This window comes from Geotrypetes seraphini, chromosome 2 (genome assembly GCF_902459505.1).
Source record: "Geotrypetes seraphini chromosome 2, aGeoSer1.1, whole genome shotgun sequence".
Classification (NCBI taxonomy): domain Eukaryota; kingdom Metazoa; phylum Chordata; class Amphibia; order Gymnophiona; family Dermophiidae; genus Geotrypetes; species Geotrypetes seraphini.
This window is the reverse complement of record NC_047085.1, coordinates 233,666,862-233,694,229: the sequence shown is the minus strand read 5'-3', so window position 1 is coordinate 233,694,229 and position 27,368 is coordinate 233,666,862. Positions and strand designations below refer to the sequence as shown.

The following is a 27,368-nucleotide window of genomic DNA, read 5'->3' as shown; positions in this document are numbered from 1 at the left end:
TTCACGAGACCATCTAATATCCTTGTACCAGCTCTGATACGAAAGAATAACTGAAAACCATTCCAGTTCTTTGGTGCAGGTCTAGTCTTTGCTACAGAGAACTTGCTCTCTCCTTACGCAAGCCCGTGGACTCCATCCGTGAAGCTGTATTCACAGTGTCCCCAAACAAACAATATCGAGGCATTTTGGTCCCAACCACACCAGCAGCACACGGACCTAAAGAAAAACAAAGGAAAAAGTTATTCAATGAAGATTTACAATGGAATGGCCTCGGGTTGATTCTAAACCTTGGGACATTCCATCCTTGATATTGCACAGAAGGGGATGCTGGGAGTTCCTATCATCATAACTTAACCCCTACTGCTCCTCCAGTTCAGAGGGGAGGGGAGATTGGCAGTTCTGAAGAATCTGAAACACGCTTGAAGTATTATTGGAGATAACATTATGACAGACAGTGCTGGAGGAAACATATGTAAAGAGCCAGGAATAAAGCATTAAATTTAAAAAAAAAAAAAAAAAATGGATTTATGTTTTAAGTTCAGTAAAGCCTCTGGGGTTAAATGCCAAAATTGAATGGATGACATTGATTTAGTGAAGGGAGGTTATGTCAGCTGATAAGTATGTCCGTGCGTTGGATTACGATAAGAATGACATCAATACGCTTTAAGCTCTTGTCTATATAATGAAAAAACGTGACGGCCATGTTTCCTGGTCTAAATTGATTGACACGGAGAGCAAGAGTCTGCCAACTAAAGGTAATCTTATCAAATGAATATAAATATAAATGATTTTTTGAAAGTATCATTAAAATCGGCATTAATTCTGCTGTTATATGTATTTGCAGGGGGAATTCCTTGATACAGCCCTTGTGGGCTACATAGACTAAGGGCTCCTTTTACAAAGGTGCGCTAGCGTTTTTAGCGCAAGCACAAGATTAGCATGCGCTAGCCAAAAAATTACCACCTGCTTAAAAGGAGGTGGCAGCAGCTAGCGTGCATGCTAAAACCGCTAGCGCACCTTTGTAAGAGGAGCCCTATGATGAGTATTTCTTTACTCTAAAAGTATTTTTCTACTTGAAAGTCTTTAAAGCATATAAATATATTTAAAGTATTTATAAAGTTTTATGAGACCGATGACGACTCTGGTATTGATTGGTTGCATGTGAAAAGTTTGATTCATACAAGCTGCACCGCTGAGGTCTGTTAGCTATGGATCTTAAGACTTTTTTGTTTTGATGCTTATGCCTTAGTCTTAAGTGTTAGATCACCGATTGAAGTTTACAGCCAGTTTTGACTTGACTAGGAATAAAGCAGAGCATGGAAGACATAAAGGGAGACAATTCCATAACAGGGTATCCACATTATTCCCTATGTGAGCATGTAGGTAACCAGAACACTGCCACTTTCACAGTTAGTGTACGCTTACATGCAAAATACTTAGGGCTCAATATTCCAAATGATTTAACTGAGTAGGAGAGGCTCCTGGTCAGTTAATTCGCCTGTGCAGGTTTATAGTGGCACTTAGAGCTACAGCCTCAGCACCCTGAGGTTGTGGGTTTGAATCCCGCACCGCTCCTTGTGACCCTGGGCAAGTCACTTAATCCCCATTGCCCCTGGTACATTAGATAGAGTGGAAACCCACCGGGACAGTTAGGGGAAAATGCCTGAGTATCTGAATAATTTATAATCCGCATAGAATTGTAGGATATGCGGAATCTAAATTATAAAATTTAAAAATTAAATTAATTAACCGGTTAATGCTACTGAAAATCAGCACAAACCACAAAAGTCAAAGCCATCTATTTTGTAGGCAGTTTTGGGGTGGAGTTGGCACTATGCGATTAAATGCTGCTGTTTAGTTTTTAACCACCCACGTTAACGCTAAATTAGACTGTATAAAACTCAATCCTATCTTTATCCAATTTCAATTAGACAGTTAATTGCTGAATATTGCACTTAAATGCATAAAGGACAGCCAGCCTCCTAAACCCAAATATTCAATATCGATGCCCAGATATGACCTGGCATTGAATATTGAGGCACTCCACATTCCCAGAACAAACTTCTATGACCGACAGGTGGGAAATCATGCAGCAAAATGGTGGAATGCAATCCCTATTTATACCAGCGGTCTCAAACACACGGCCCGCGGGCCACATGTGGCTTTCCAGGTTTTATTTGCGGCCCGTGGTCTGGACGCGATCAACAGCATTTCTCTTCCCCTTTCCCTTCCTTTTGGAGCAGCAGCGTATCTGACCGGCTCGTTCCGTTCAAAGCCGCGGGTTGGCGGCTCCTCGCACTATCCACAACATCAGAGAGGCTTCAGACGCAGGCGCGGATCTCGCAAGGAGCCGCCACCCGCGGCTTTGAACGGAATGAGCCGGCTAGACACGCTGCTGCTCCACAAGGAAGAGAACGGAAGGGCAGGGGAAAGAGAAATGCTTCTGCTACATAGGAAAGGGGGACCCTAGGGAGATGCTGCTGCTGCTGTACAGGGAAAGGGAGAGGGAGAGAAAGGGGAAGAGAAATGCCTCTCCTGCACAGGAAAGGAGGAAGGAAAATGCTGCTTCTATTGCTGCTGCATCCAATTTGGGAAAGAGAGGGAAGGAAGGAGAAGGGAGAGGAGAGGAACAAGAGAAGAAGCCAAGTTCATGGGAGGGAGGGAAGGAAAGGAGATATCAGACCATGGAGGGGGAGGGAGAGATGCCAGGGTATGGGGGAAGGGAAGGAGACAGATGCCAGACCAGGGTAAAGGAAGGAAGGAGGGAGGGAGAGAAAGGAAGGAAAGAGATGCCAGACCATGGAAATAGGACGGAAGAAGAGAGAGATAGGAAGGGAAGGTAAGACATGGAAATGTAGATTTTGAAAAGAAAGCAGAAAAATTGAACATTAAGTTAATGCCAAAGATGGATGCAACTGCGTTTAGACCAAAAACAGGGAAATGTTCCAACACTAGTCAGTAAAAATCAATTGATTGTATACCCAAGAACTGTCTATAATATATACCAGTAGAGAGAGAGCGAAAATTGCTCTAAAAATATGCTCAGAAAAGTGAAACTCTGAAGAGGGAGTGGGAACCCCCTCTTAGGAAAAGAGTTTACCGTCCAGTCATTGCATGTATTTGTAAATAATCGCTCTCCAAAAACTGGTAAAATTGTTTGTACTGATTATTAAAATTCTCTTAATACTTTCAAAATTGACGTGTTTCTAATAGTCTTATGTCTTGTTGCAGTAAATCTCGCCGGAAAAAATGATGCAATGCACTTATCTTGTAAATATAAACTTTTAGGGGTCCCAACGTGGCCCCGTTTCGTGATCTGCTTCAGGAGACCCAGATACACTCATTTGGATACGCTATGAAGCTGTAGTAAATTTCCACAAGATAATCATTTGCAAACTTGAACCGAACTGATTTACTTGTTTGGAACCTTCGGTTCAAGTTTGCAAATGATTATCTCATGGAAATTTACTACAGCTTCATAGCGTATCCAAATGAGTGTATCTGGGTCTCATGAAGCAGATCACGAAACGGGGCCACGTTGGGACCCCTAAAAGTTTATATTTACAAGATAAGTGCATTGCATCATTTTTTCCGGCGAGATTTACTGCAACAAGACATAAGTCTATTAGAAACACGTCAATTTTGAAAGTATTAAGAGAATTTTAATAATCAGTACAAACAATTTTACCAGTTTTTGGAGAGCAATTATTTACAAATACATGCAATGACTGGACGGTAAACTCTTTTCCTAAGAGGGGGTTCCCACTACCTCTTCAGAGTTTCACTTTTCTGAGCATATTTTTAGAGCAATTTTCGCTCTCTCTCTACTGGTATATATTATAGTCAGTTCTTGGGTATACAATAAAAAGATGGATGCAAGGCAGAAAGTGAAGACGGAGAGAAAAACAGTCAAAGGACAAGAAGGCCCTGGAAACATAGTTGAAAGCACAGAAAAATAAAGTCACCAGACAACAAAGGTAGGGAAAATGATTTTATTTTCAATATAGTGCCAGTTATAGATTAAAATGTGCCAGTTTTGAGAAAGAAAAGATATTAAACTTTAAATATGAGGGCTGTAGAAAAAATAGAGTACTTGGAGGGCCACAGAAAAAATAGTTGATGTCTTATTAAAGAAATGACAATTTTGCATGAGGTAAAACTCTTTATAGTTTATATATCTTTCCTTTTAACTGTTAAAGGAAAGTTTTATAAACTATAAAAAGTTTTACCTCATGCAAAATTGTCATTTCTTTATTAAGACAACTATTTTTTCTGCGGCCCTCCAAGTACCTACAAATCCAAAATGTGGCCCCGCAAAGGGTTTGAGTTTGAGAACACTGTTTTATACTGTTTTCCAGAAAGCTCTTAAAACCTATCTCTTTCAAAAGTATGTACTGCTGGGCCCATATGAGCTCAAGCACCTTGCCCCCTCACATTTAGCTTCAAATATTCAGTGCCAGTGCCCAGACAAGGCTTGGCACTGAATATTGGGGGTTAATTCAGCCAGTGATGTTAAAAAAGCTGACCATCACCAGCTGAATATTGGAGGGATAGCTTTTAAGCTCTTAAATTAAGGGCAGATTGTAGAAAAGATGACCTATTCAGAATAAGGATGTCCAAGTTTCATATTGTCACAAGCCCAGCACTGCAGCTAGCCTTGTTCCTGCCAGAAAACAGAGAAACTTAGCCCTGAAGCTTAACAGAGCTGATCAGTGCAGCAGCTCTCCAACTGGCATGGAGCAGGACTTTGTTTCTAGAGAGATGTCCCAAGAGCAGGAGCCTGGGGAGGAGTGGGAGCAGTTTAGGGACAATCACTCCTTTAAACCCAGCATAGCTTCCAGGAAGACTCAACCTAAGAAACAAGATCTAAGCCCTTTAGGCACACACCTGTTGAGGCTGACTGAAGAGCAGGAGAGAGCTCAAGGAAAGCTGAAGCCTGCCCAGCCCCCACACAGGTGTGGGCGTGGCTCTCTCAGAGCAAAGCAGGTAGAGCAGAGCAAGCCCAGGAGAGTTAGTGCTGAGTTCACAGAGAAAGCAGACACTTGGCTGGGTGCTCCAGAGTTCAGGCAAGAGAATGAAATTGAAATGCAGGATTTGGAAGATTCCTCATTGCTGAACGAGCCAAATTGCCTGCAGCCAGATGAAGCCATGGACTTTTGCTCTGAACCGTTGGAAGAACGAATGAAGGAAAGTTAAGTTTTCTTTTTTCTTTGAACTGCAGTGTGTTGTTGAATGAAGGAACTAGTGCTGGCTGTGGGAGAATTTTAGAGGCTCATTGCAGGGAAAATCTACCCTGTTTGTATGGTGTTTTTTTGTGCTGTTTTTGGAAGCCAGGGTTAATTCTGCCTGCAACAGTCAGTGGCTTAAAACCTGATGTCTGCTCTGGGCTGAATATCTACTCTCTCAGCTTTTTTGAACATCAGGGCCACAGTTTTTAATCTGTTATTCAGCTCTAAGAGCTGTCAATAAAATGTAACCCCAGTGATCATATCCATCCTTCCTCATATATTGTTTATCCTACATTTTATACTTCTTCTCGTAGCCCGTTAAACTAGCATTCCCAGCCATTCCCATACCAGAGTGAATTCCAATGCGAATCCAAACAGGCAGACCCGGGAGGTGTCGGAGTTTAAAGGAACCCATGAAGCTGAGGATGTCTAATGCCATTTTGCAGATGTCCACGGCGTGTCTGTTGCCATTTCTGTTAGGTAAGCCACTCACCACCATGTAGGCATCGCCAATGGTCTCCACCTGAGGACACACAGCAGTTATTATGGGAGGCCACATTCCTAACCATTGTTATTCACACTATGCACAGCACTGGACAAGGTCATGAGTAAAAGAAGGAGAGAACGAATGCACAAGTAGCAAAGCTGGGAGTTAGTTATGAAAAGCCTCTGCCTCAAAAGCAAGCAGTGGGAGGAAGTCCAGTGTCTAACTGCAAACTAAAAATAAATTGTTCCTTTAATGAGTGGCATTACCAACTCAGAATATGGGCGTCCAAGTCAGAACGTCACAAATGAACGATCATCTCACGTGTATTTGAGAAAAGGATATATGGCCTATTCTACACTATACGTGAGTTGGACGCCCCTTTATTGAAAATGTCCAGCATGAACATCCATTAAACAAATTGAAACCAAATTATAAATGGGGGAAAACAAGGGACACGGATAGTAAAGTCCATCTTATAAAATGGCCACACAGATACCCACGCAGAGCTGAGTGTTAGCCTAATGGTTAGAACAGTGGGTTGAGTCTCAGGGGCTCCAGGCTGAATTCCCATTTTATCTGTTTGTAATTTTTTAAATTAATTGTAATCCTTCGAGGAACAGGAAAATACCTTCTGTACCTAAATATATACTACTTCAATAACCTTCAGGCTTGCTGGTGTCATATATTTAGGTACAGTAGGTATTTTTCTGTTCCTGGAGGATTCACAACTAAAAAAAAAACAAACTGCTGAAGTAGGATTTGAATCTGGGTCCTTTGGATCTCAGTCCACTACATTAACTGTTAGGCTTCTCCTCAGACCTATATGATGTCTACAATACCTGTCAAACAGCCTGATATCCCTTGCTGGTTTCACATTCAGAGGAGAGGGAGGGGGGAAAGCAACCACTGTGGGTTTAAGGATGTGTCATGCCTTAATCCCTCTAATGGACAGTGCTCAATCAGAACACTTTTCTGTAACCTAGACATGACAAATATCAGGTCTAAATAACTAGAACTAACTTTTTAGACTTAGATGTCCTTTCCTCTTTTGTGATCCAAGTTGGGCCCTCCCCAGTCCCACCAAAAACATACTCAGACCACAAACTTTTGCCATATGGATATATTGCGGTGTTAGATGTCCATATCCTGCCTTTGTAAAACTGGGATTTGGATGTCCATGCAATATGGACAACTAAATGCCAGTTTTCAGATGTCTAAAACAAGAATAGAACTTCTAAAATAACATCAGAAACCATAAGAACAAAGATCTAGTGGTTTAAAACCTCTGCCACAAAGTTTCTGTCTCTCAAATCTCCACCTTCATCTTCAGCTGTGGTCTCTTTGTAAGTCCACTGTTAGTAAAGAAATGGGAACATGTCACCCCTTTCTATCACCAACTACACTGGCTACCATTTGAATCTAGAATTCTTTTTAAATTTGCATGCTTCTGCTACAAATCGGTTAACGGCTCCTCCCCAAGTTACATAAACACACACTTTAACCTCTACTGCAGCAACAGGACATCACGGAGAACTCAATTGTTCGCCTTCCCTTCGCCTAAACACTGCCCTCTCAAAAGATTCCTGGATAGAACTTTTGCCTTCCAAGCAGCCAAGTCGAACCCATGGCTAGCTCAGATGATACTCGAGGCCCCCACTTACCTATCATTCAGAAAACTACTAAAAACGTACCTTTTCAGCAAACACGACCCTTAATAACCCATTCACCTCACATGACACTTACCCCACCGCTGCCCCCTTCCTCCTTCACCAGTCCCTCCCTCCCCCACTCTCTACCTCCCCTACCTAGCTCGGTCAAACCTGCAATTTCTGTAATATTGATGTAAACCTGCCCTCTTTGCAGACAGTTAAGAATCGCTGTAACTTCACGGCTGACTGCGGCAAATCACGGTAATTTATCGTAATTCAGCCTGCAATTTTCTGTCAAAAATTCTTCTAATTATGCTGTAAATCTGCTTCTAATCTTGTAAACCTACTTCTAATTTTGTTGTAAATCTGCTATTCAATGCTGTAAATCTGCTTCTAATTTTGTAAACCTACCTCTAAGTTTGTTGTAAATCTGCTATTCAATGCAGATCATTTGCTAACTGATGTAAACCGCCTAGAACTCACTGGGTATGGCGGTATATAAGAATAAAGAATAATAATAATAATAATAATAATAATAAAGCTACTATATTTATTCAATAAAATTACAGAGACTTCTCATGATTACAAAGTATGAGAAAGATATAGGGATTCAGTATGAAGGTCAAATGGTTTAAAAAAAACAAACAAACCTCCAAAACCCTCTCTCAATGTCACCTTTTACTATGAATTATAACAGTCATAAAAGCTTTGTAACATCAGGCCTGAAGGTTTGTGTCATCCGATTTTCTGTGTAGATTGGTACTTGACAATAACTCCAGCCTGATTGCACATCTGCATATCCTCTACGTCCACAAAATGTTTACTGCCCGAATCATAGGGGTAGCTCTATAAAGGTTTTTTCCCCTCATATAAAGCTTGTTTTATATGCAGTGTACATGTGTATAAGTACATGCAGCACCAAAATGGCACATGGTTATATGTGCACTGTGTACAGGCATTCCTATGGATGTATTAGGGCAGAGTTACACGTGGAAGGGCATAATCGAAAGGGACGTCTAAGTTCGTTTACGTCCATCTCGCAAGTCGTCCAAAGTTAAAAAGAGCCTAAGACACATTTTTGAAAGAGACATCCAACTTTTTTTGGCTTTCGAAAATCGTCTAATTATACGTCCTGCCGATCTGATCATCCAAGTTGCTAAATCGTCCATCTTTATACCACATTTCCGTCCAACTTTCCGTCCAAGTCCAAAATGCCTAGAACAAGCCCTGTTGGACGTGGGAGGGGTCTGCAAAGTGATGGACTGCACACCCAGACATGCCACCTAAATAGTGGGGTACCTTCACAAAAAGGGTGCCATGGCTTCTCCTCACTGCAGCTCCCTTATAGGTGACGGTGAGCCCCCCAAACCACCTCCAGAATCCCCTAGACCCACTTATCTACCACCCTAGTAGCCCTTATGGCTGCAGGAGCCACTTATATGTCAGTCAAAAAGGGTTTTGGAGGTGTAAATGGCAGTGCACATGTTTCAAAATCAATGCAGTGATTACAGGGGCTTATGGGCATGGGTCCTCTTCTGTGTGGGTCCCTAACCCCCCCCCAAGATGACTTAAGCTGCCTCTGGACTAGACTAGGCTTTCCAATGCCAGGCGGCCAGGTGATGATGGTCTGGAGGCTGAAATTTAAAGTTGTGAATAAAAGTTTTATGCAGGGGTTGGTGATCACTAGGGTAGTGTGTGGGGGTCTGTGTTATGTGTTTGAAGTGCTTATCTGGTGAGTTTAGGTGTTTTACATGGTCTAAGTCACAACGTCCAAGTTCCATCTAGGCTCTGTTGTTAAACTTTTGGTTATACATGCTGTACTACTAAGTGTAAGCCAGTCCACGTCCTGCCCAATTCCCGCCCTCGACACGCCTCCCGAAACGTCCCGTTTAGCTTTGGACGTTGAGCGGCACTATGAAGGCCTAGGTCGTTTAGAAATACGTCCAAAACCCGATATTATTATTGGTACTTGGACGGTTTTGAGAAATGTTTGTCCAAGTGCCAACTTAGGCCGGCTTTTGGATGTTTTTCTCTTTCGATTATGAGCCCCTTAGTGTACACACAAACATTTACAGCAACTTCAGAGCAGGTGTAAATGTGTGTCAGCAGTTGCGTGCTATGGGGGATGGCTTTGGGAGCCTATTTTATAAAGGTTCATAAGTGTCTATGTTGCCTCTATAAAGTAGTTGCCTTCTTGAATTTATCACATAGCCATTAGGCACATACCCACCCCCAAGTCCTTTAAATGGCATGCGATTTTAAGAATAGGGCCAGTTATACGCATAACACTAAATTGGTGATAAATATGAATAATTGGTATTAAGAATCAACAATTCATGCTAATTTGCCATTGCATGCGTAACAGACTTACACCCCTATTCCATAGAATGTGCGTCTAAACTCTCGCTGATTTTCGCAAAAAATAAATTTGACCATGTCTCCCCGCTCCTGTCCAAGCTTCACTGGCTACTGATAATCGCCAAGGTCCACTTCAAATGCGCCTGTGTAACTTTCAAAATCCTACATGGGATCCTCCCTCCATGTATCCCTCTTTCTTGGAACTCCTCAAACCCTAACACCACCAGACCCACCCACAAATTAAAACTATCCTTCCCCCTCATTAAGAGGAATTTTCCATAAAGGAAAACTAGGGACATCCCTTCCCTTCAGAATCACCGAGCTATGGAACAACCTTTCCTCCCCCCTTCGGAACCTGAGCTCTCTCCAACTTTTCCACAAACATCTGAAGACCTGGCTATTCTCAAAAATCTGATACTTATTCCATCTCTGACATTCTAAGCCCTCTAAAACTCCTCATACATGGACCTCCAACCCTTCACTGTAGTTCCTTTCTATCTCAGGTCCTTTAATCTTCTACCTTCCATTGTAGTTCCTTTCTATCCCATTTCCTGTAAACCGTGCCGAGCTCTACGAATGTGGAGATGATGCAGTATACAAACCTAGGATTTAGTTTAGTTTAGTTTAGTTTAAAGAGGATGTTAAGGTGGGAGGGGCCTGTCAGGAACATTCCAACTATTCTTGTGAGCACTTTATAGAATAGCTGCATTTATGTGCCCAACTGCCACATTGTGTGTCACCATTTATGCCAGCCTTAGATATGGTGTAAGTATTCACACCTAGCGTGGAGGAGTGGCCTCAGCATCCTGAGGTTGTGAATTCAATGCAGCTCCTCAAACTAAGTCATGTAGTCAGCAACGTTTGTACGAGTATGTGAAGTGTGCGCATAGAAAAAAAATACTAGCTTAGCATATTAATATAGAAAATCTTTTCCAGAGAAGAGAAAATGGTAAAACTAGAGGACATAATTTGAAGTTGTGGTGAGGAAGACTCAGGAATAATGTTAGGAAATTATTTTTCACGGACGGTGGTAGATGCCTGGAATGCCCTCCCGAGAGAAGTGTTGGAGAGGAAAATGGTGATGGAATTCAAAAAAGCAAGGTATAAACATAGAGGATCTCTAATTAGAAAACGAAGAATGTAAATTAAAGAGCTAAGGCCAGTACTGGACAGACTTGCATGGTCTGTGTCCCATATGTGATGATTTGGTGTAGGATTTGGCTGGGGAGGGCATCAATGGGAACTCCACTAACTTGGAACATGAGGATATTACTGGACAGACTTTATGGTAGATATCCTATAAAACAGGATAGTTGGCTGGGCTGGAGCGAGCCTGGACGGCAACTTCAGCATTTGGAACCTAGTACAATACCAGGTGGACTTTACAGTCTATGACTCAGAAATATCAAAGAAGAGACAAGTTAATTTAATCATGTTTTTTTTAATGGGTATAACTAATGGGCAGACTGGATGGACTGTTCAGGTCTTTATCTGCCATTATTTACTATGTACTATGTTACAGTTTTTTGGTACTTAACTTTTAGCGACCTTTATTGAATCTACCCTTTTATGTATCTCGGTCTCCAACCAATGGAAACTCCAGAAAATATTTGTAATTTCCATCATATCTCTGAAAGCTTAAGCCGGCTATGGCTCTGAATCTCCACTGCTGTTATGGGACATTTAGGTAAACAATATCCCAAGTCATTTTGACAAAGGTCATAGAGTACTTTAAGCAAAATAAACTTTTGCAATTGACAGTCCACTGAGATTCATTCTTCAGAAGAAGAGGCCTACCTTGTAGACATCGTGGTGATCCAGGATGCGATCAAAGTCCTTATATATATCGTTCAGCATGTCTACTACTTCCATGGGTGTACTGTATTTACAGATAGTTGTGAAGCCCACAATGTCACTGAAGTAGATGGTAACCTCCTCAAACAATTCTGACTCCACCCAGCCAGTCTCCTTGAGAGCTTTTACCACCGGCCTGTGAAGAACAAATAGACTGCTTTGAAAACCTATTTCTTTACCCAGGCATTGGGAGAGTCCTAGGCAGTGCGGGGTGCAGGGGTTCTCAAGGTTCACTGCCTGTATTCTTAGTTTTTAGTAGTTTGTTATTATTACTGTATATGCTGGGCTGTTGCCTCTCTCGTTTTTCTGTCCTTTTGAAATTTTCAGAGTTCCTTTCAACTATGGCCTGGCTCATAGTTCTGTGAATTGCTTTGATTTGCCTGCCACAAAATGCAGTGTGATAAGTATTAATAAGCATAAATGTGCACAAATGCAGCCTCCCTTGGATCTGAACCCACAAGCTTCTTATTTTGCTCATTATAATCTATAGTCGATTGCTCTAAGTAGCATCCTCCAGTTATCTATCCATATAGCCTTGAAGGCAACGCATAAAGTTAGCACAACCTTCCCTCTACACTGCCACAGAAAACCAGGGGCCTTGATTATACTCCACCAGCTCTGCCACAAACATCCTGATATGTTTCCATTCTATCTTTGTCACTACTGAAGAAATAAGAGCCCAGAACAGAGATTTTGCAAAGCCAGGATAACTTTTTTCTAAAAGCTAGTCAAAATATGTATTAAGTTAGTCCATTAAAAAGGTACTTTCTTATCTTTTTTGTTTTATTTCTATTTCTTATCTTTGAAGTGGACTAATATGGCTTCCACACCCTTTTATTTAAACATGAACATGAAGAAACATTGTCCAAAAATCAAGGGCTTTCTGCCTTAACAAAATTTCCTGACATGTAGATAAGCTTATGCACATACATGCTTGAAGAGACTACTACTACTACTACTATTTAACATTTCTTGTGGGGACTGTCATCTGCAGTGGCGTAGTAAGGGGGCGGTGGGCGCTGGCACCTGTCCTCCTCTCTGACCCCCCCTCGCTCCTTTCTGACACCCCCTCCTCCCCCGCATGTGCGCATCCCTTTCCTTTCCCTCATACCTCTTTAAATTTCCCTGCATGAGCAGCATTATGAACTCACTGCCCATGTCGGTGTTGCCTCTCTCTGATGTCATTTCCGGGCCCCTGGCCTAGGAAGTGATGACAGAAGGATAGCCAACATGATGTGGGCAGCAAGTTTGTGATGTTGCTCACGCCTGGAAAATTAAAAAGGTACGGGGGGAAAGGGGGTGCGCGCACCGCAGGGTGGTCAGGAAGAAGCGAGCGGCAGAGAGGAGGACAAGGGAGGGGTGCTATATTAAATACTGGCATTGTAGCAAATGATTATTCAGTTGCACATATAATACATTGTGCTTGTCCCTATAGGAACAGCAAAGGGTTTCCACCTTTCCTCTGAGCAGCACAGATCGGATTTGGATTGCCATACCTCTCCCCTCTCTCAGCTCAGGACCTGATTGCTTCTAATCACATGACCAGGTGTTTAAAAGTTCTTTGCTGCCTCTGATATTTATTTCTTGTGGGCAGCTTCATTTTAACCCACACTTTAACCTTGCTGCCTTCCCCTTATATAATGTAATGTAATGTAATTTATTTCTTATATACCGCTACATCCGTTAGGTTCTAAGCGGTTTGAAGAAAATATACATTAAGATTATAGATGAGAAGTAAGAAGGTACTTATAAAATTCCCTTACTGTCCCGAAGGCTCACAATCTAACTAAAGTACCTGGAAATTAATAAAGAAGAGAAAATAAAGATGGTTGAAAAAAGAAAAATTCTATGTGACCTTATAGGATGGAAATTAAACTGACAGTGAAGAACTGTATGAAAAATACATATGGAATGCAGTTAGAGAGGGTAGGTTACAATCTATTTATGGTATTTGTTTAATTGGAAGGTGTTAAGGTGGGTAATTTGGGGGAAGGTTATCTGAAGGTAGGTGAATCTTCTGGAGGTAAAAGAGGAGGGGTTAAGATATTTGGATGAATTTTTTGAAAAGCAGGGTTTTGATTTCTTTTCTGAATGTTTTGAAGTTGTCTGATATTGTCATAAGATTGGAGATGGAATGGTTGATTTTTGCTGCTTGTGTTGCCAGAAGGTTGTCAAACATTTTCTTGCGTTGTGTGCCTTTGAGTGGGGGGAAGGCGAAAGGGTTCGAGGTTCTTCTGTGTCTTGAGGTGGAGATTTGGTTTAAGATATTACTGTATCAAACTCAAAAGTGCAAGGTTTAGATGTTACCAGCTTTGCACAAAGCCTAGTTCTAGGTTTACATGCCCACATTAAAAAGGCAACCCGCAATATAAATTCCTTACACAGTCCTTTAAGGATGGTCAAGACCAATGTACAATATACTTCAACCCAACAACTTCAAAATAAAAACCATTCCACTTTAGTCTATCCTTAATTTGTTAAACAACTTAAGAGCAAAATTAAACCTGTGATTTTCTCCCCCAATTACTGGAAAACACTTCACACCAAAGATTCTCTGACAAAGGTAGGGGTAGTTTAGGTTCAATTATTCACATTTTCAAATGCAAGAAAATAAATCAACTGAAGTATACAACAATCAATACTTTTTCATAGTTTCTTGCAGATTGATTGTCACCAATAGGGGCAATGGCAGACATTAAAAGCAACTTATATCTGTAAAATAATGGAACTGAAATTTCCCAATTTTTAATCTTGTATGCCAGCCCCAGGACAGCATAGTACTAATCTGCAAGATCAGAACTAAGCAGAAAAATGGCTGCAACAGAGCTACCATGGAATGTTAAAACAAATGTTTAAAAAGTTTTGAAAAAATTATATATATAACTGTGCCTTTTGCACGAGACCCCACAGCCCATTTCAGTCTCAGCACTACTTCATAAGTCTAGTTCTAGGAAAATTCTCCCATATCTAGAACATATCTTATGACTACCAAGGAGGTCTTATTGAGGTCTTCCTTGCATATTCCTCCCAGTGCTTCCCTCCAGTGGTATATCTCGGGTATGTGACACACGAGGCTGATCATTGTCTTAACACCCCCCATATAAAAAGGGATCAGAGAAGCACCCCGTAGGAGCCGCACCCGGGGTGGACCACACCCCCACACTCACTCCACACACCCCCCCCTTGGTATGCCACTGCTTGAGGAAGGAGATTTTGGCCTCCAAAAGTTAGTAAACAATGAATTAAAATTAGTCCAATAAAATTACCTTATTTCCATTTTCTATTATAAATGTTTATCAATACAGCTACTGTACTACTTTATTCTAAAGCAACAACAGAAAAAATAATATTTTTTTCTACCTTTAGTCATCTCTGGTTTCTGCTTTCCTCATCTTCTCTTCACTCTCCATTCCATCCAGCATCCACCCTCTTTCTCTGTTCCTCCATTTTTCTCTTTCTGTCTCCACTTTCTCCTCCATGCTCCGGCATCTCTCGCTTCTCCTTTCCTTCCTTCTTTCCCACCTCAACTCACCATATGGTCTGGCATCTGCTTCCCTTCCCCATGCCCTGGGATCTCTCTCTTCTCTTCTCCTTCCATCTCTCCCTCCATGCCCTGGCATCTCCTTTCCTTTCTTTCCCTCCCTTCTTTCCTGATGGTCTGGCATTTTAGTCTCTTTTCCTTCCCTTCCCCCATGTCCTGGCATCTCTCTCCTCTCATTCCCTCCCCCCATGTCCTGGCATCTCTCTCCTCTCCTCTCCTTCCCTTCCATTTCTCCCTTCTCCTCCATGCTCTTAGCTGGACATTACATTGAAAGGAGGGACTCAGTCAGAAGAAGGTCCCAGAGCTGTCTTACGACATTGCCTTTTCGGTTAATGAAGCTTCTAAGATGCTGATAGGCCCGGGGCAGGAAACACAAAGGGGCTAACCCAGTAGGGGAGTTGCAGGTGGGTTTTTTTTTGCCTTTTGACCCGTGATCGGAAGGGAAGGGGGACTGTTGGACCCTTGATCAGGAGGGAGGGATCGTTGGCTGTGCGATCGGGAGGGAGGCTGCTGGCTGGGAAGGGAGGGGAGGTGGGGAGGGAGGCGACTCACGGTAGTCATCCTTTACTGCAGGAACAAGGCCCTTTACCATTCCCATGGGGTGATGAAAAGTCTTGTTCCTGAACCCGCAGGAACGGGCCAAATGTTTCTCCATTCTTGTGGGTTTGTCATGGTTTACCGCTGGAAACAGTCACTGTGTCATTCTCTAATAAATATCGCAATGAGTCAAGAGTTTCATTACACTTACTGGGAAAACTGGGCAAGCTGATTACTACTATAGGTCCCAAAAAATCAACACTGGCCTTGATCACAAATGCAGAATACAAATAGACTCTCTCCAAATACAGGATGAGTAACCACAAACTAAAATTAGAAATATTTAGACAAAAAAATAACATAACTTGAAAGCTCAAGAAGCCAGACTCTGCATGCAACACAATACCAGAGAAATAGAAAAAGATGCATTTCTTCCTGTACAGTGCTAAATATAAAGATAACAGGTATTGATTTCCAAAGCTGACATATTCTAATCAATAAATTTAAAATAAAATTATTTTTTCTATCTTTACTGACAGGTGATTTCATTTTTCTAAACATATTGGTTCCAGTCACTTCTTCATTCCTTTATTCTCTTAGCTTACTATCCAGGGCCTCTGTTCATGTCTTTTCTCTTCTTCAATCTTCTTCCTTTCCTCCCCTCAGACATTATTTTTTTCTTCTTCAGCTTTTTCCAGTCTATTTTTTTACTGCTCAAATTTTGTTCCGCCTTTTCATCCTCCATCCCTCTTTTTACTGTTTATATCTAGCTCTCCATCTCTCTCCCCACCCATGTTCAACATCTGTCCTCTCTTCATCCATGCTAATTCTCTCTCCTGTCTTTCCTTCCCTCATGTCCAGTAACACCTCCATCTTCTTTCTTATCCAGCATTATCCCTGAAGTTCTCATCAACCTTCCCTCTTATACATCATTTCTCCTGATGTAGCCTTCTATATTCCCAACCTCCATTATTTCCCCTGATTTCCCCTTCATGTTCCCCCTCTCCAGCATCTTTTCTTCCACCTTCCCTCCTCTCCAGCATTCTCTCTGATTTCCCCTTCCACCTTTCTCCATGTCCAATATATTCTCCCATCCCCCCTAAATCATGTCCAGCATGTCCCCTGACACTCCTTCCACCTTCTCTCCTGTCCAGCATCTCTCCTTCCATTTTCCCCTCTCCAGCATCTCTTCCTCTTCTCCCCTTTCACCTTCTTCAATGAATAATATGTTCCCTAAGATCTCCGTCCCACCTTCCTCCATGCCCAGCATGTCCCCTTCCATCTTTCTCCATGAACAGTATCTTACCCCAATCTCTCCTTTTCTGTGTCATCTATTGTAGAAATTGAAAATGGTGACACAGGGCCTTGGAGCTCCAGCATGCACTCAATCTCTTTCAGCCCCACTCCCTTTTATGTGACTCCTAAGGTCAGACACTGGGCATGCACATGGGTCCTAGGGCCCATGCTGGTTTTTTCTTTTTGCTCTAGCTGTCCCATTCAGATGAAAGGGGAAGGAGGAGGGAAGAAAAAAGGAAAGAGGCATTTGCTGCATGGGTTTCAGTCAGGGGGGGGGGGAGGGAGAAGATGCTCCTCATCTGCAGCTTCTGTCCTGTCAGGGAGGGGAGAAGTGCTCTTCTCCGCAGCAGGTTGAGAAGCACTGACTTAAGGGTAAATCCCAAGGAAGACTTTCCTTCTCATTGACAAGGACATATGCTGTACTGTACGTACCACCTGCCTAGTTCCGCAGTTTTCTCAAGTAGAGCTTTTAATCAAGAATCTTCTCTGTTGCTGACTTACGGAGGGAGCAGCATGAAGTTCAATCTGTCTGCTCGGTCTCTTTCAGCTTTGTACAGTTTTGTCCGCTCTTCCACCAGATGCTCTAGATTGCGTGAGTACAACTGCAATCGGCGTATTAGAGTATCCATATAGCTTTCATTCGTCTGGCTGTGGAAATTACTGCAAGAAAAGAAGTGTTTAGTGCTGGACACTTAAGGCATCATGGATCTATTCAGTCCCGCAGCTAGCACATTAAGCTAAGCACCAGCATTACTAAGCGCCATGGGGCAAAATATTCAGCTGCTCTTGTCCTGAGTAGGAACTGAGAGAGGATCTGCTAAGGGGAAGAAAAACTCCATTGGAATATCTTACCTGCTAGCATTCAAACGTGGGAAAAGGTAAAATTTGGGCTTCGGGAGGTTATTTCATTATCCTTCTCTTTTTTAGTTCAGTACTCTGCTTTTTCAGCAAAGTCAGTTTAGGCAACAGTGCAGCCTTTAGAGTCCTCTGTTAGGGTTTATATATAAAAAGTGTTTTAGTCTAGATTAGTATTTTAGGTTGCATTTCAGAGCATTAGATCAGATTAGGGCACAGATAGCAATTGAGGAAAGTCTTGTTTAATGTTTAACTTCTACCCACCCCTAGCCTGATCTCTGATTTATAGTTCTTTGAACCAATTAGAAGGCTACAAACATAATTAGCTAGTAATTAGCTCTTAAGAAATTGTCTGAGAAATCCCTAGAGGGTAACCTACCAATTATAACACTGCAATATAATAATAAAAATGAAACTTTACCATAACCTAACATATAACTAGCAATATTAGGGGAACTTAGAATATATGTTCCAATTCCCATAGCAACCTAAGAAAGAAATCACCAATATTAAGATGCAGACAGCAGCCTAGCAGCAAGATTGGGGCTATCCAGTCTTTTGCACTAACTGATAGCCCGAAGAGAGGAAAGACGTGCATTAAAAGGCGAAAAAACAGTGTGACAAGGCAGTGGCTGCTGCCAGAAGGATGCTGGGCTGTATAAAGAGAGGCATAGTCAGTAGAAGGAAGAAGGTGTTGATGCCCCTGTACAGGTCATTGGTGAGGCCCCACTTGGAGTATTGTGTTCAGTTTTGGAGACCGTATCTGGCGAAAGACGTAAGAAGACTTGAGGCGGTCCAGAGGAGGGTGACGAAAATTATAGGAGGCTTGCGCCAGAAGACGTATGAGGAGAGACTGGAAGCCCTGAATATGTATACCCTAGAGGAAAGGAGAGACAGGGGAGATATGATTCAGACGTTCAAATACTTGAAGGGTATTAACGTAGAACAAAATCTTTTCCAGAGAAAGGAAAATGGTAAAACCAGAGGACATAATTTGAGGTTGAGGGGTGGTAGATTCAGGGACAATGTTATGAAATTCTACTTTACGGAGAGGGTAGTGGATGCCTGGAATGCGCTCCCGAGAGAGGTGGTGGAGAGTAAAACTGTGACTGAGTTCAAAGAAGCGTGGGATGAACACAGAAGATTTAGAATCAGAAAATAATATTAAATATTGAACTAGGCCAGTTACTGGGCAGACTTGCACGGTCTGTGTCTGTGTATGGCCGTTTGGTGGAGGATGGGCAGGGGAGGGCTTCAATGGCTGGGAGGGTGTAGATGGGCTGGAGTAAGTCTTAACAGAGATTTCAGCAGTTGGAACCCAAGCACAGTACCGGGTAAAGCTTTGGATTTTTGCCCAGAAATAGCTAAGAAGAAAAAATTTAAAAAAAAAAAATTTAAATTGAATCAGGTTGGGCAGACTGGATGGACCATTCGGGTCTTTATCTGCCATCATCTACTATGTAAAAAAAAAAAACATACAGTTCAATGAATCCTTGAAAAAGCCACTAAGTGGCGAAATGGGAGCCGTTGGGCTTTTTGGATATCTGAAAATTTAAAAACTAAGTGAAACCTTTCTGCCTCATACAAAAAAATGACTGATTAAGTAATAGGCAGTTAATTAGCCCTTATTATAAGGGGGAAGAAAAATGGGTTGATGATTAACAGCCATAACCTGATCAGTTTGGTATAAAGAAAAGGTTCTTAAATCCAAGTGGGTTTCTGAGACCCTTACCTCCTTATTCATTCTAGATACCTGTGTTTGAGTTGTACTACCATCCCCCAGGACAAAATGAGTAAACAGATGATGAAATGTTTGAAGAGATCAGGAAAGCCGGCGAATTGGGCAACAGTTTAATAATGAATGATTTCAATCACTTTACTTCTGACAGAACTTATTCCACTGGACAGAGTTGGAAATCACTACACTGTTATTCTAAGCAACTCTCTTCTACTGAAAGAAAAACCGGTAGCCTCCAGAAGATGAGTCATAAAGTGGAGAAAAAAAAGACCTCAATCTTTGCAGAGGAAATTACAACTTCATGATTTTTGCCAGCGAGTTCAGAGAAGTGAACATGAAAATGAACTTTGAATTGTCTGTAGGTGCTCGATTATGAAACTGTTTCTTTGGCTATACAATGTGGTTTTATTGTGGCACCTTCAGATTTTGTTTGGGGTTTGTTTGTTTTTTGGCCTGGTTGTTAGAATGGAATACAGCACACAAGATTAACCTACTGATAAATAAACTGGTAGACCTAGAATATATAAACACTGGCCCGTTACATTTGTTACAGTAACGGGTGCTAGAATAGCCCCACCTATACCCTGACCCTGACCCCACCCATGCCCAACCTCTACCATGCCCGGATCCTGCCTCCCACTGGTTCCAGTCCCACCACCTCACCTTTCACCATTTCCTTAGTCCTCTGTATCCTTTTGGCCCTCATACCATTTCCATCTCTCCCTTTCCCACTACCATCTCTCTCTGAGCCTGTTTCACCCCTTTTGCCATCTTTCCCTTTCCGGTCCCCTCCGACCTTCCCCCAAAGCCATCTGTCTCTCTCCTGCCCCCTCCATCCTCCCTGAAGTCCCCTGTCCAGCAGTAACAGCATCCATAATCCAGCAGCTCACAATTGACACAATAAGCATCAGTCTGTTTCCTTCCGACGCAAACAAACGGCTGAGCTGAAACGCCCAAAGACAATCCTTTCACTTTTTTTTAATATCTATTCCATTTACGATTTCCACCAATTGCTATGTATGTACCCCCCCTCCCTCAAATCCATTGGATTCATGTTTGCGACTACCAACTCCCCCTTTTTCCCCCCTTAGGAACCTTTCAGTCATGTCGCCACAGCCATGCTGTCATAGTCTACTCTCCACGTGGCCAGCGCATGTCGGCATGCCATCTAAACCAATGAAATATCGTTCACAGCACACTTATTTTCCCCAAAGCAAAAGCATGCTTATCTGAGAAATGTCCCTTGGGCAGCTTTTGCAGGGGCATGTGTAGGGTTTTTTTTCTGCTTGGGAAAGCACCTCACGAAAATCTCAAGTGCCGCAGGTTCACACGAAAATCTCAAGCGCCGCAGGTTCACAGTTAGGCAGGGCCTGTCGCAGGCTACTTTTTTTCACCTGGGGAAACCGCCGCACCGCCACAGGTTAACAGTTTTGGCAGGGCACGCAGCAGGCTTCTTTTTTAAGCTAGCGCCGCAAGTTAACAGTTTTGGCAGGGCCCGCGGCAGGCTTCTTTTTTAAGTTGGGGAAAGCGCCACATGCAAGATACAACCATCATTCAACTGTCGCTTGGGAAACTGTCGCATGCAAATCATTGTACTGCGCATGCGGGAGCATGGCACCACAGATCAGGGACCCATAAGAAAGGAACCAGCGGCCGAGCCATGGTGAGTGAGCGCAGGACCAAAGCCATGCCTCGGATCCACATTGTCTTCTGGGTGCACTAATGCCACTCTGAGTCCGCCAGCTGCCTTCTGTCATGGAAGCTGGTGAAACCACCGCAGGCAGAGTTCTACTCTACTGCGCATGCAGAGGCACAGCACCATGGATCACCGGCCCACCAATTTTGAAGTGCGCATGCGCGCTAAGGGTATTATTATAGCGGATAGTGGAGTTTTTTTATGACCTAAGATGACAATGGGCGTACTTTGACATGGCTGTGTACCATTTATAATTTCCCCTGCAAATATTGAGGTCTTTTTCTCCACTTTATGACTTATTTTCTGGAGGCTATGAATTTTTCTTTCAGTAGAAGAGAGTTGCTTAGGATAATAGTGTAGTGATTTCAATTACCCCAACATTGACTGGTTAAATGTTACATTAGAGGGTGCTAGGGAGGTAAAATTCCTAGACATTATAAATGACTGCATCTTGGAACAAGTGGTCCAGGAACCGACAAGAGGGGGAGCTATTTTAGATTTGGTCCTTAATGGAATGCAAGGCAAAGTACATGAGTTAACTGTGTTGGGTCTGCTGGGAAACAGTGATCCTAACATGATCAAATTTGAGCTGATACCTGTAGTGACTTTGCAAAAGAAATCTACTGTAAAGACATTTAATTTTCGAAAGGGCGACTATGATAAAATGAGAAAAATGGTTAAAAAGAAGTTAAAAGGGGGTGCTGTTGAGCCCGACTGGGATGGTCGCATGAACAACTAGCTCCAGCAAACTATTTCTACTTTTTGCTCTTTTGCTGCACTAAAATTGTGTTTTTCCCCTCTAAACATCATCATCTGCTGTATGAACTATGGCTTCAACAACTAAAAGCAAGAGACACAAGCCAGACCCACCATCTCCGGCGAAAACTTCCAACTCAGAGGCATCCGAATAAACCGAATCTCCCTCCATGTCTGACCTGTGGGAAGCAATAAAAACAGTACAAGACCTCATGACAGACACTAAAGAGGCAATCTCGGAGCTTAAGGAAGATCTTGCCGTGATCCACACTGATTTGACCACATTGGCTGATTTAGAAATTAGATCAGCGACAACTGAGGCTAATGTTAAAGCTTTACAGGGACATGTAAAACGCACGCTGACCATGGAGAAAGAAATGGAGGATGCGAGTAATCGTTCTCGCCGAAATAATTTACGTATTTTGGGGGTCCCGGAGGGGCAGGAAGGAAATAACATGGTCACCTTCCTTGAAGCATTCATTCCCAAACTGCTGGACCTCTCCTTCACTCGCGACTTTGAGATTGAGCGTGCCCACCGGCCATCTTCCAGGCTCCCACGCGACCGCAGACCACGACCCATCATCTTGAAAATCCTGAGATACCCTCATGTTCTCGCTATACAACAAAAAGCAAGATCCCTAGCTCCTTTAACTTATGAAGGCAACAGGATTCTTATTCTCCTGGATCTTCATAAGAACACGGTGAAAGCCCGGCAGCAACTACTCGCATTTCGTCCTCAACTAAAGAAGATGGGTGCCCGTTTTGGCCTATTCTATCCAGCAAGAATGAGGGTGACTTATTTAAACCAGACGAAGGACTTCACCGATCCAGAGCTCCTGGCCACCTACATAGAGGAAACTTCGCCGACCCCGATAGACACTGTTTGACTCTGACTCACCCTCCTCTGCTTTTGCTTTTGACCGCATGGCTGTTTGCGCAAGAGTGACTCTTTGCTTCAAGGCAACGGAATACTTCTTCACTAGGATGCCTTACCCTTTTTAATTAATTTTGACTCATTTTTCTTGCCACGCACTCTTTAATTGATTGTTTATCTAATTGCATTCCTCTGCACTGCGTGCTGACAACGTGCACTCTGGTTGGTTACTTTCCCGCCTTGGGCCTCAGCCTTATCTGAGCTGTTGCAGGCTGTTTCTCTCCTTGGAACCGCTCTCGGCTTTCTCTATTATGCCTTTCAATGTGTGTTGCAACCGTTTGCTTTAAACTGTCAGACTGATGTCTTGTGTTTATTAACAGCGTACTCCTAAATTTGTTTTAACTAATTTAACATGCACTATGTATGGCCATTTTACCGCCTTGGGCCTCGGCCTTTTCAGAATTACTGTAGGCTGTACCTCTCACTGGAAATGCTCTCGGCTTTCGCTTTTTTTTTTTTTTTTACCTCTCACCATGTGCTGCAGCCTTTTGCTTCTAAAACACTCACTCTGATATCTAGTTTTGTGCTACAGCGTGCTCCTGCATAAGTTAGCCCGAGAGCTAGTCTCGACGGGCGTTGATAACACGGGGCTGGAAGGCTCTTCGTGTCTGCCCGTCGTGATTGGTTCTTGGGGGGAAGAGAGGCGGGACAAAGTTTAAAAGGGAGTTTAGGATAGGAGGAAATGCGTCCTGCCGAGTTTAGGAGTGCAGGATTGGCTAGCGGCAGGACGCTCAGGGCAGGGTTATTTTAGAGTTAAGCCGCCGAGTGTCGGGTCTCTCTCTGTCCTCGGCGGCGGCTTTAGTGAATTTTTTCGTTTTCTCTGCTCGCGTGGGGCTCGCGTTGCTTTGTGTAGGGAGGTTTGCTGTTTTCCTGTCCTCGGTGGTGGCTCGGGTAGTTTTTATTCCACGTGTCGGTCTGTGGTGTTTGGAGCAGTGCGGTTCCTCGGTAGAGATGGCAGAGCACGTGGGGCTGGCGGAGCACGTGGAGCTGGCAGAGCACGTGGAGGACCTGGCCGAGATGTCTTTTCAAGCTGGTGATTCTTTTGATGAGGAACCTGTGTCAGACTTGGTGAGTTCTCTTCCGTCTGACGCTGGGGCTCGTCCTCAGTCCGCTCGGTCTTCTAAACTGACGGCCTTGTCTGCCATGACGGCCGCTGCGCTTGTTGTGGGTCGCCGGGGGCGGAGGGGCGGGCCTTCAAAGGGGGGTCGGGGAAGATCTGCTGGGTCTTCTTTGGGTAGGTCTGGTGAGAGTGGTGTTCCTTTATCTGTGGGGGAGGTTTGTGGTTCCCTTGAGGTTCTCCCGGTCCCTCGTACTGCTGGGGCTGGTCCTTCTGGGGAGGGTGGTAGCCTGGCTGGTGTTTCCTTTTGTGCAGGCGCAGGGTCTCCTGGTTTCCCTCTTTTCCCGGGGTTAGGTTCTTTCTCTTCCCCTGTTTTTCCTTCGGGTCTGGGAGCATGTGGCTCGACGGGGGCTGGTGGGTCTTCCTCTGGGGCTAGTCAACTTCCTGTTTTTCCCTCTCAGACTCCTAGTTCCGTTACCGGTGTTCAGGGCGGTTCCCTTCCTTTGTCCCAGGGGTCGGCTCAGTCTGTTTCTTTCCCACCCCCCTGGCCTGTTTGGCCTCCAGGTCCTTGGTTTCAGGGTTGGGGTTCCAGCTTCTGGCCTCCTTTTCCTTCCCCCGTGGTGGGGTCTACGTCTTCCTCAGGCGGGGGGTCTTTTCCCACGGTAGGGTGGGGCCTGGGTCCTCAGCCTCTAGGCGGGGGTTCACAGGGTCTTGCCTCTTCTCTGGCATTAGGATCTCATTCTTCTGGTTCGGGTGCTGCTCCCTTTTCTCTTTCTACTTTGCAGGACCTGAGTTCGAGACCGGAGACATCGAGCGGTGGAGCGGTTGGACCTGGTCAGGCATCGGTAGCGGCATCAGCGTCGGTGGTGGTGGATCGTGATCCTGGTCAGACGATGGAGGATGTGGTGGCTGCTGCGGGGGGCGCCACTGGCGTGGAGACTTCAGGAGTGGCAGAGCCTCAGCGCGCTGCTGGACTGGGTAACGGGGACAAAAGGGGGATTGGTGGGGGTAAAAGGGCTAGAAGACGTCATAGGAAGAAGGGTAAGGGTAAGGGGCATGTGTCGTCCTCTTCTTCCTCGTCTGACTCTTCTTCTTCTTCTTCTTCTTCTAGTTCTTCCTCACCCTCTGTTTCGGGGACGGAGGGTCTCTTGGGTCAGTCTCGCTCTTCGGACGTTAGCTCTCGGGGTGCTCCGGCGTTGGTCGCGTTGTCTGAATTGTGGGAAAAAGTGCCGAAGGCGTGGCGGCGAAAAATTCGAAAACGTAGGTGTGTTGATATTTTCCGGCTGTTGGAGGGGCGTGTTCATAAGAAATCTAAAAAGAAAGTTAAAAAGGACGGAGTTCCTGTGCGTCCCTCTCCTGTGTCTCGGAATATTATCAATTGGATCCGGTCGTTTTTGAGACTAGCTAGTGTTTGGGGTAGAGCGCGTCCGATTGATTCCGGTTTATTGTTGTCTTACGCCGATTCCGTCTTAGATGCCTATCAGCGTTTCGGTGGTTGGGCTTGGCTCAACTATGATGAGGCTTTTCGCGACAAGATGGAAGAAAATTGTCATATGTCTTGGGGTACTCAGGACATTAACCTTTGGTTGACTCATATGGCGTCTAAGGCTGGGGGGTCTCAAGGGGGGGTTTCAGCGCGTCCTGGGAACTTTGGGTCTGGCTCGGGGCGGCCCTTTCGGACTTCCGCCAGCTCCCCGGGCGTCGCGGGGGGTCAGGTGTCAGACGCTTGTTGGAAGTTCAATCGATCGTCGTGTCTGTTCCCCGACTGTAGGTTTAAGCATGTCTGCCTGCTTTGCGGACAAGGGCATCCGTCCGTTAAGTGTCCCAAGAAGGGATCGGCTGGTGGCGCCGGTCCTGGTAAGTGATTCTTCTAGGCTTCCCACTCCTGTTCGGGTCGATGCCATGCGGCCTTGGCTTTTACGGTACCCTCTTACCAAGGCTGCTTCTTTATTATTACTCGGTTTTTCCGAGGGATTCCTCATCCCCTTCCAGGGTCCCAGAAGTGACGTTTCTTCTCGTAATTCTTCCTCAGTGGGTCGCTTGGGGTCAGTGGTACGGATCAAATTAGATGAGGAACTTTCTCGGGGTCGTATTGCGGGCCCCTTTTTGGAGAAACCTTTTCCTGCCATGCATTTGTCACCCTTGGCGGTGGTTCCTAAGAAGGTTTTTGGGCAGTTTCGTTTGATTCATAATTTGTCCTCTCCGTTAGGTCGGTCTGTGAATGACGGTATTCCGCGCAATTTATGTACGGTGCGCTATGCGTCTTTCGACAGCGCATTGGCAATCATTCAGCGCTTGGGCCCGGGTGCTCTTTTAGCCAAGGTGGACATTGAATCAGCTTTCCGGTTGCTGCCTGTTCACCCTGATTCTTACCCTCTGTTGGGTTTTTGTTTTGACGGCCGTTTTTATTTCGATAAATGTTTACCAATGGGTTGTTCCATCTCGTGTGCCTATTTTGAAGCTTTCAGTACTTTTTTGCATTGGGTGGCGGTTCAGAGGGCGGATCTCGACTCCTTGGTTCATTACTTGGATGATTTTTTGTTCATTGGTTCTCCGGGTTCTGGGGAGTGTGGTAGGCTGAAGGAGACATTCGAGCTTGTGGCTATGGAATTTGGGGTTCCGTTAGCGGCGGACAAGTCAGAGGGGCCGGTTACCTCGCTCGTCTTTTTGGGCATCGAGCTGGACACTGTGGCTATGGTGACCAGGTTGCCTGATTGCAAGATTCACAAGCTGTTGGTCCAGATTCGGCGGGTTTTGGGGGCGAAGAGGGTCCCCTTGCGGGAAATTCAGTCTTTGCTGGGTTCTTTGAATTTTGCGTGCAGGGTTTTGCCGATGGGTAGAGCCTTTTCTAGGCGGCTGGCGCACGCTACGTCCGGGGTACGTCTTGCCCGGCATTTTGTGCGTATTTCGGCCGGGGTTAGGGCGGATTTGCGCATTTGGTCTCGTTTTCTGTTGTCTTTTAACGGGACTCTTCCTATTCAGCTTCGGGAGGTGTCTAATTTTGACCTCGAGTTGTTTTCTGATGCGGCCGGTGGCGTCGGGTTTGGCTTGTATTTTCAGGGGGACTGGTGTGCTGAGCGTTGGCCAGTTGAATGGCACAGTCGTGGTGTCACGAGGAATGTTACCGTGCTGGAGTTATTCCCGTTGGTCGTGGCCTGCGAGCTTTGGCCGGATAGATTGAGGGACAGGCGGTTACTCTTCTGGTGTGACAATGCTGCTGTGGTTGCTGTTGTTAATAGACAGACTGCAAAATGTTTGCTGGTTAATTCCTTAATTAGGGAGCTGGTTCTTAGGTGTCTGTCTCTTAACTTGTTCATCAGGGCTCGTCATGTACCGGGGGTTCATAATGGTATAGCTGACGCTTTGTCTCGCTTTGACTTTT

The 27,368-nt window shown here is 44.2% G+C and overlaps 1 protein-coding gene across 1 annotated transcript in view; it reads right to left on the bottom strand.

The window, feature by feature from the left end:
* Nucleotides 1-27,368, bottom strand: part of GUCY2C (guanylate cyclase 2C) — a 203,328-nt gene that overhangs the window by 14,527 nt on the left and 161,433 nt on the right. Inside the window, exons 21-24 of the mRNA XM_033932825.1 lie at nucleotides 17,452-17,610; nucleotides 11,520-11,712; nucleotides 5,577-5,751; nucleotides 118-216 (exon numbers count right to left, since the gene is read on the bottom strand). Coding sequence (XP_033788716.1) covers nucleotides 118-216; nucleotides 5,577-5,751; nucleotides 11,520-11,712; nucleotides 17,452-17,610 — 626 coding nt within the window. The remainder of the gene's footprint in view (nucleotides 1-117; nucleotides 217-5,576; nucleotides 5,752-11,519; nucleotides 11,713-17,451; nucleotides 17,611-27,368) is intronic.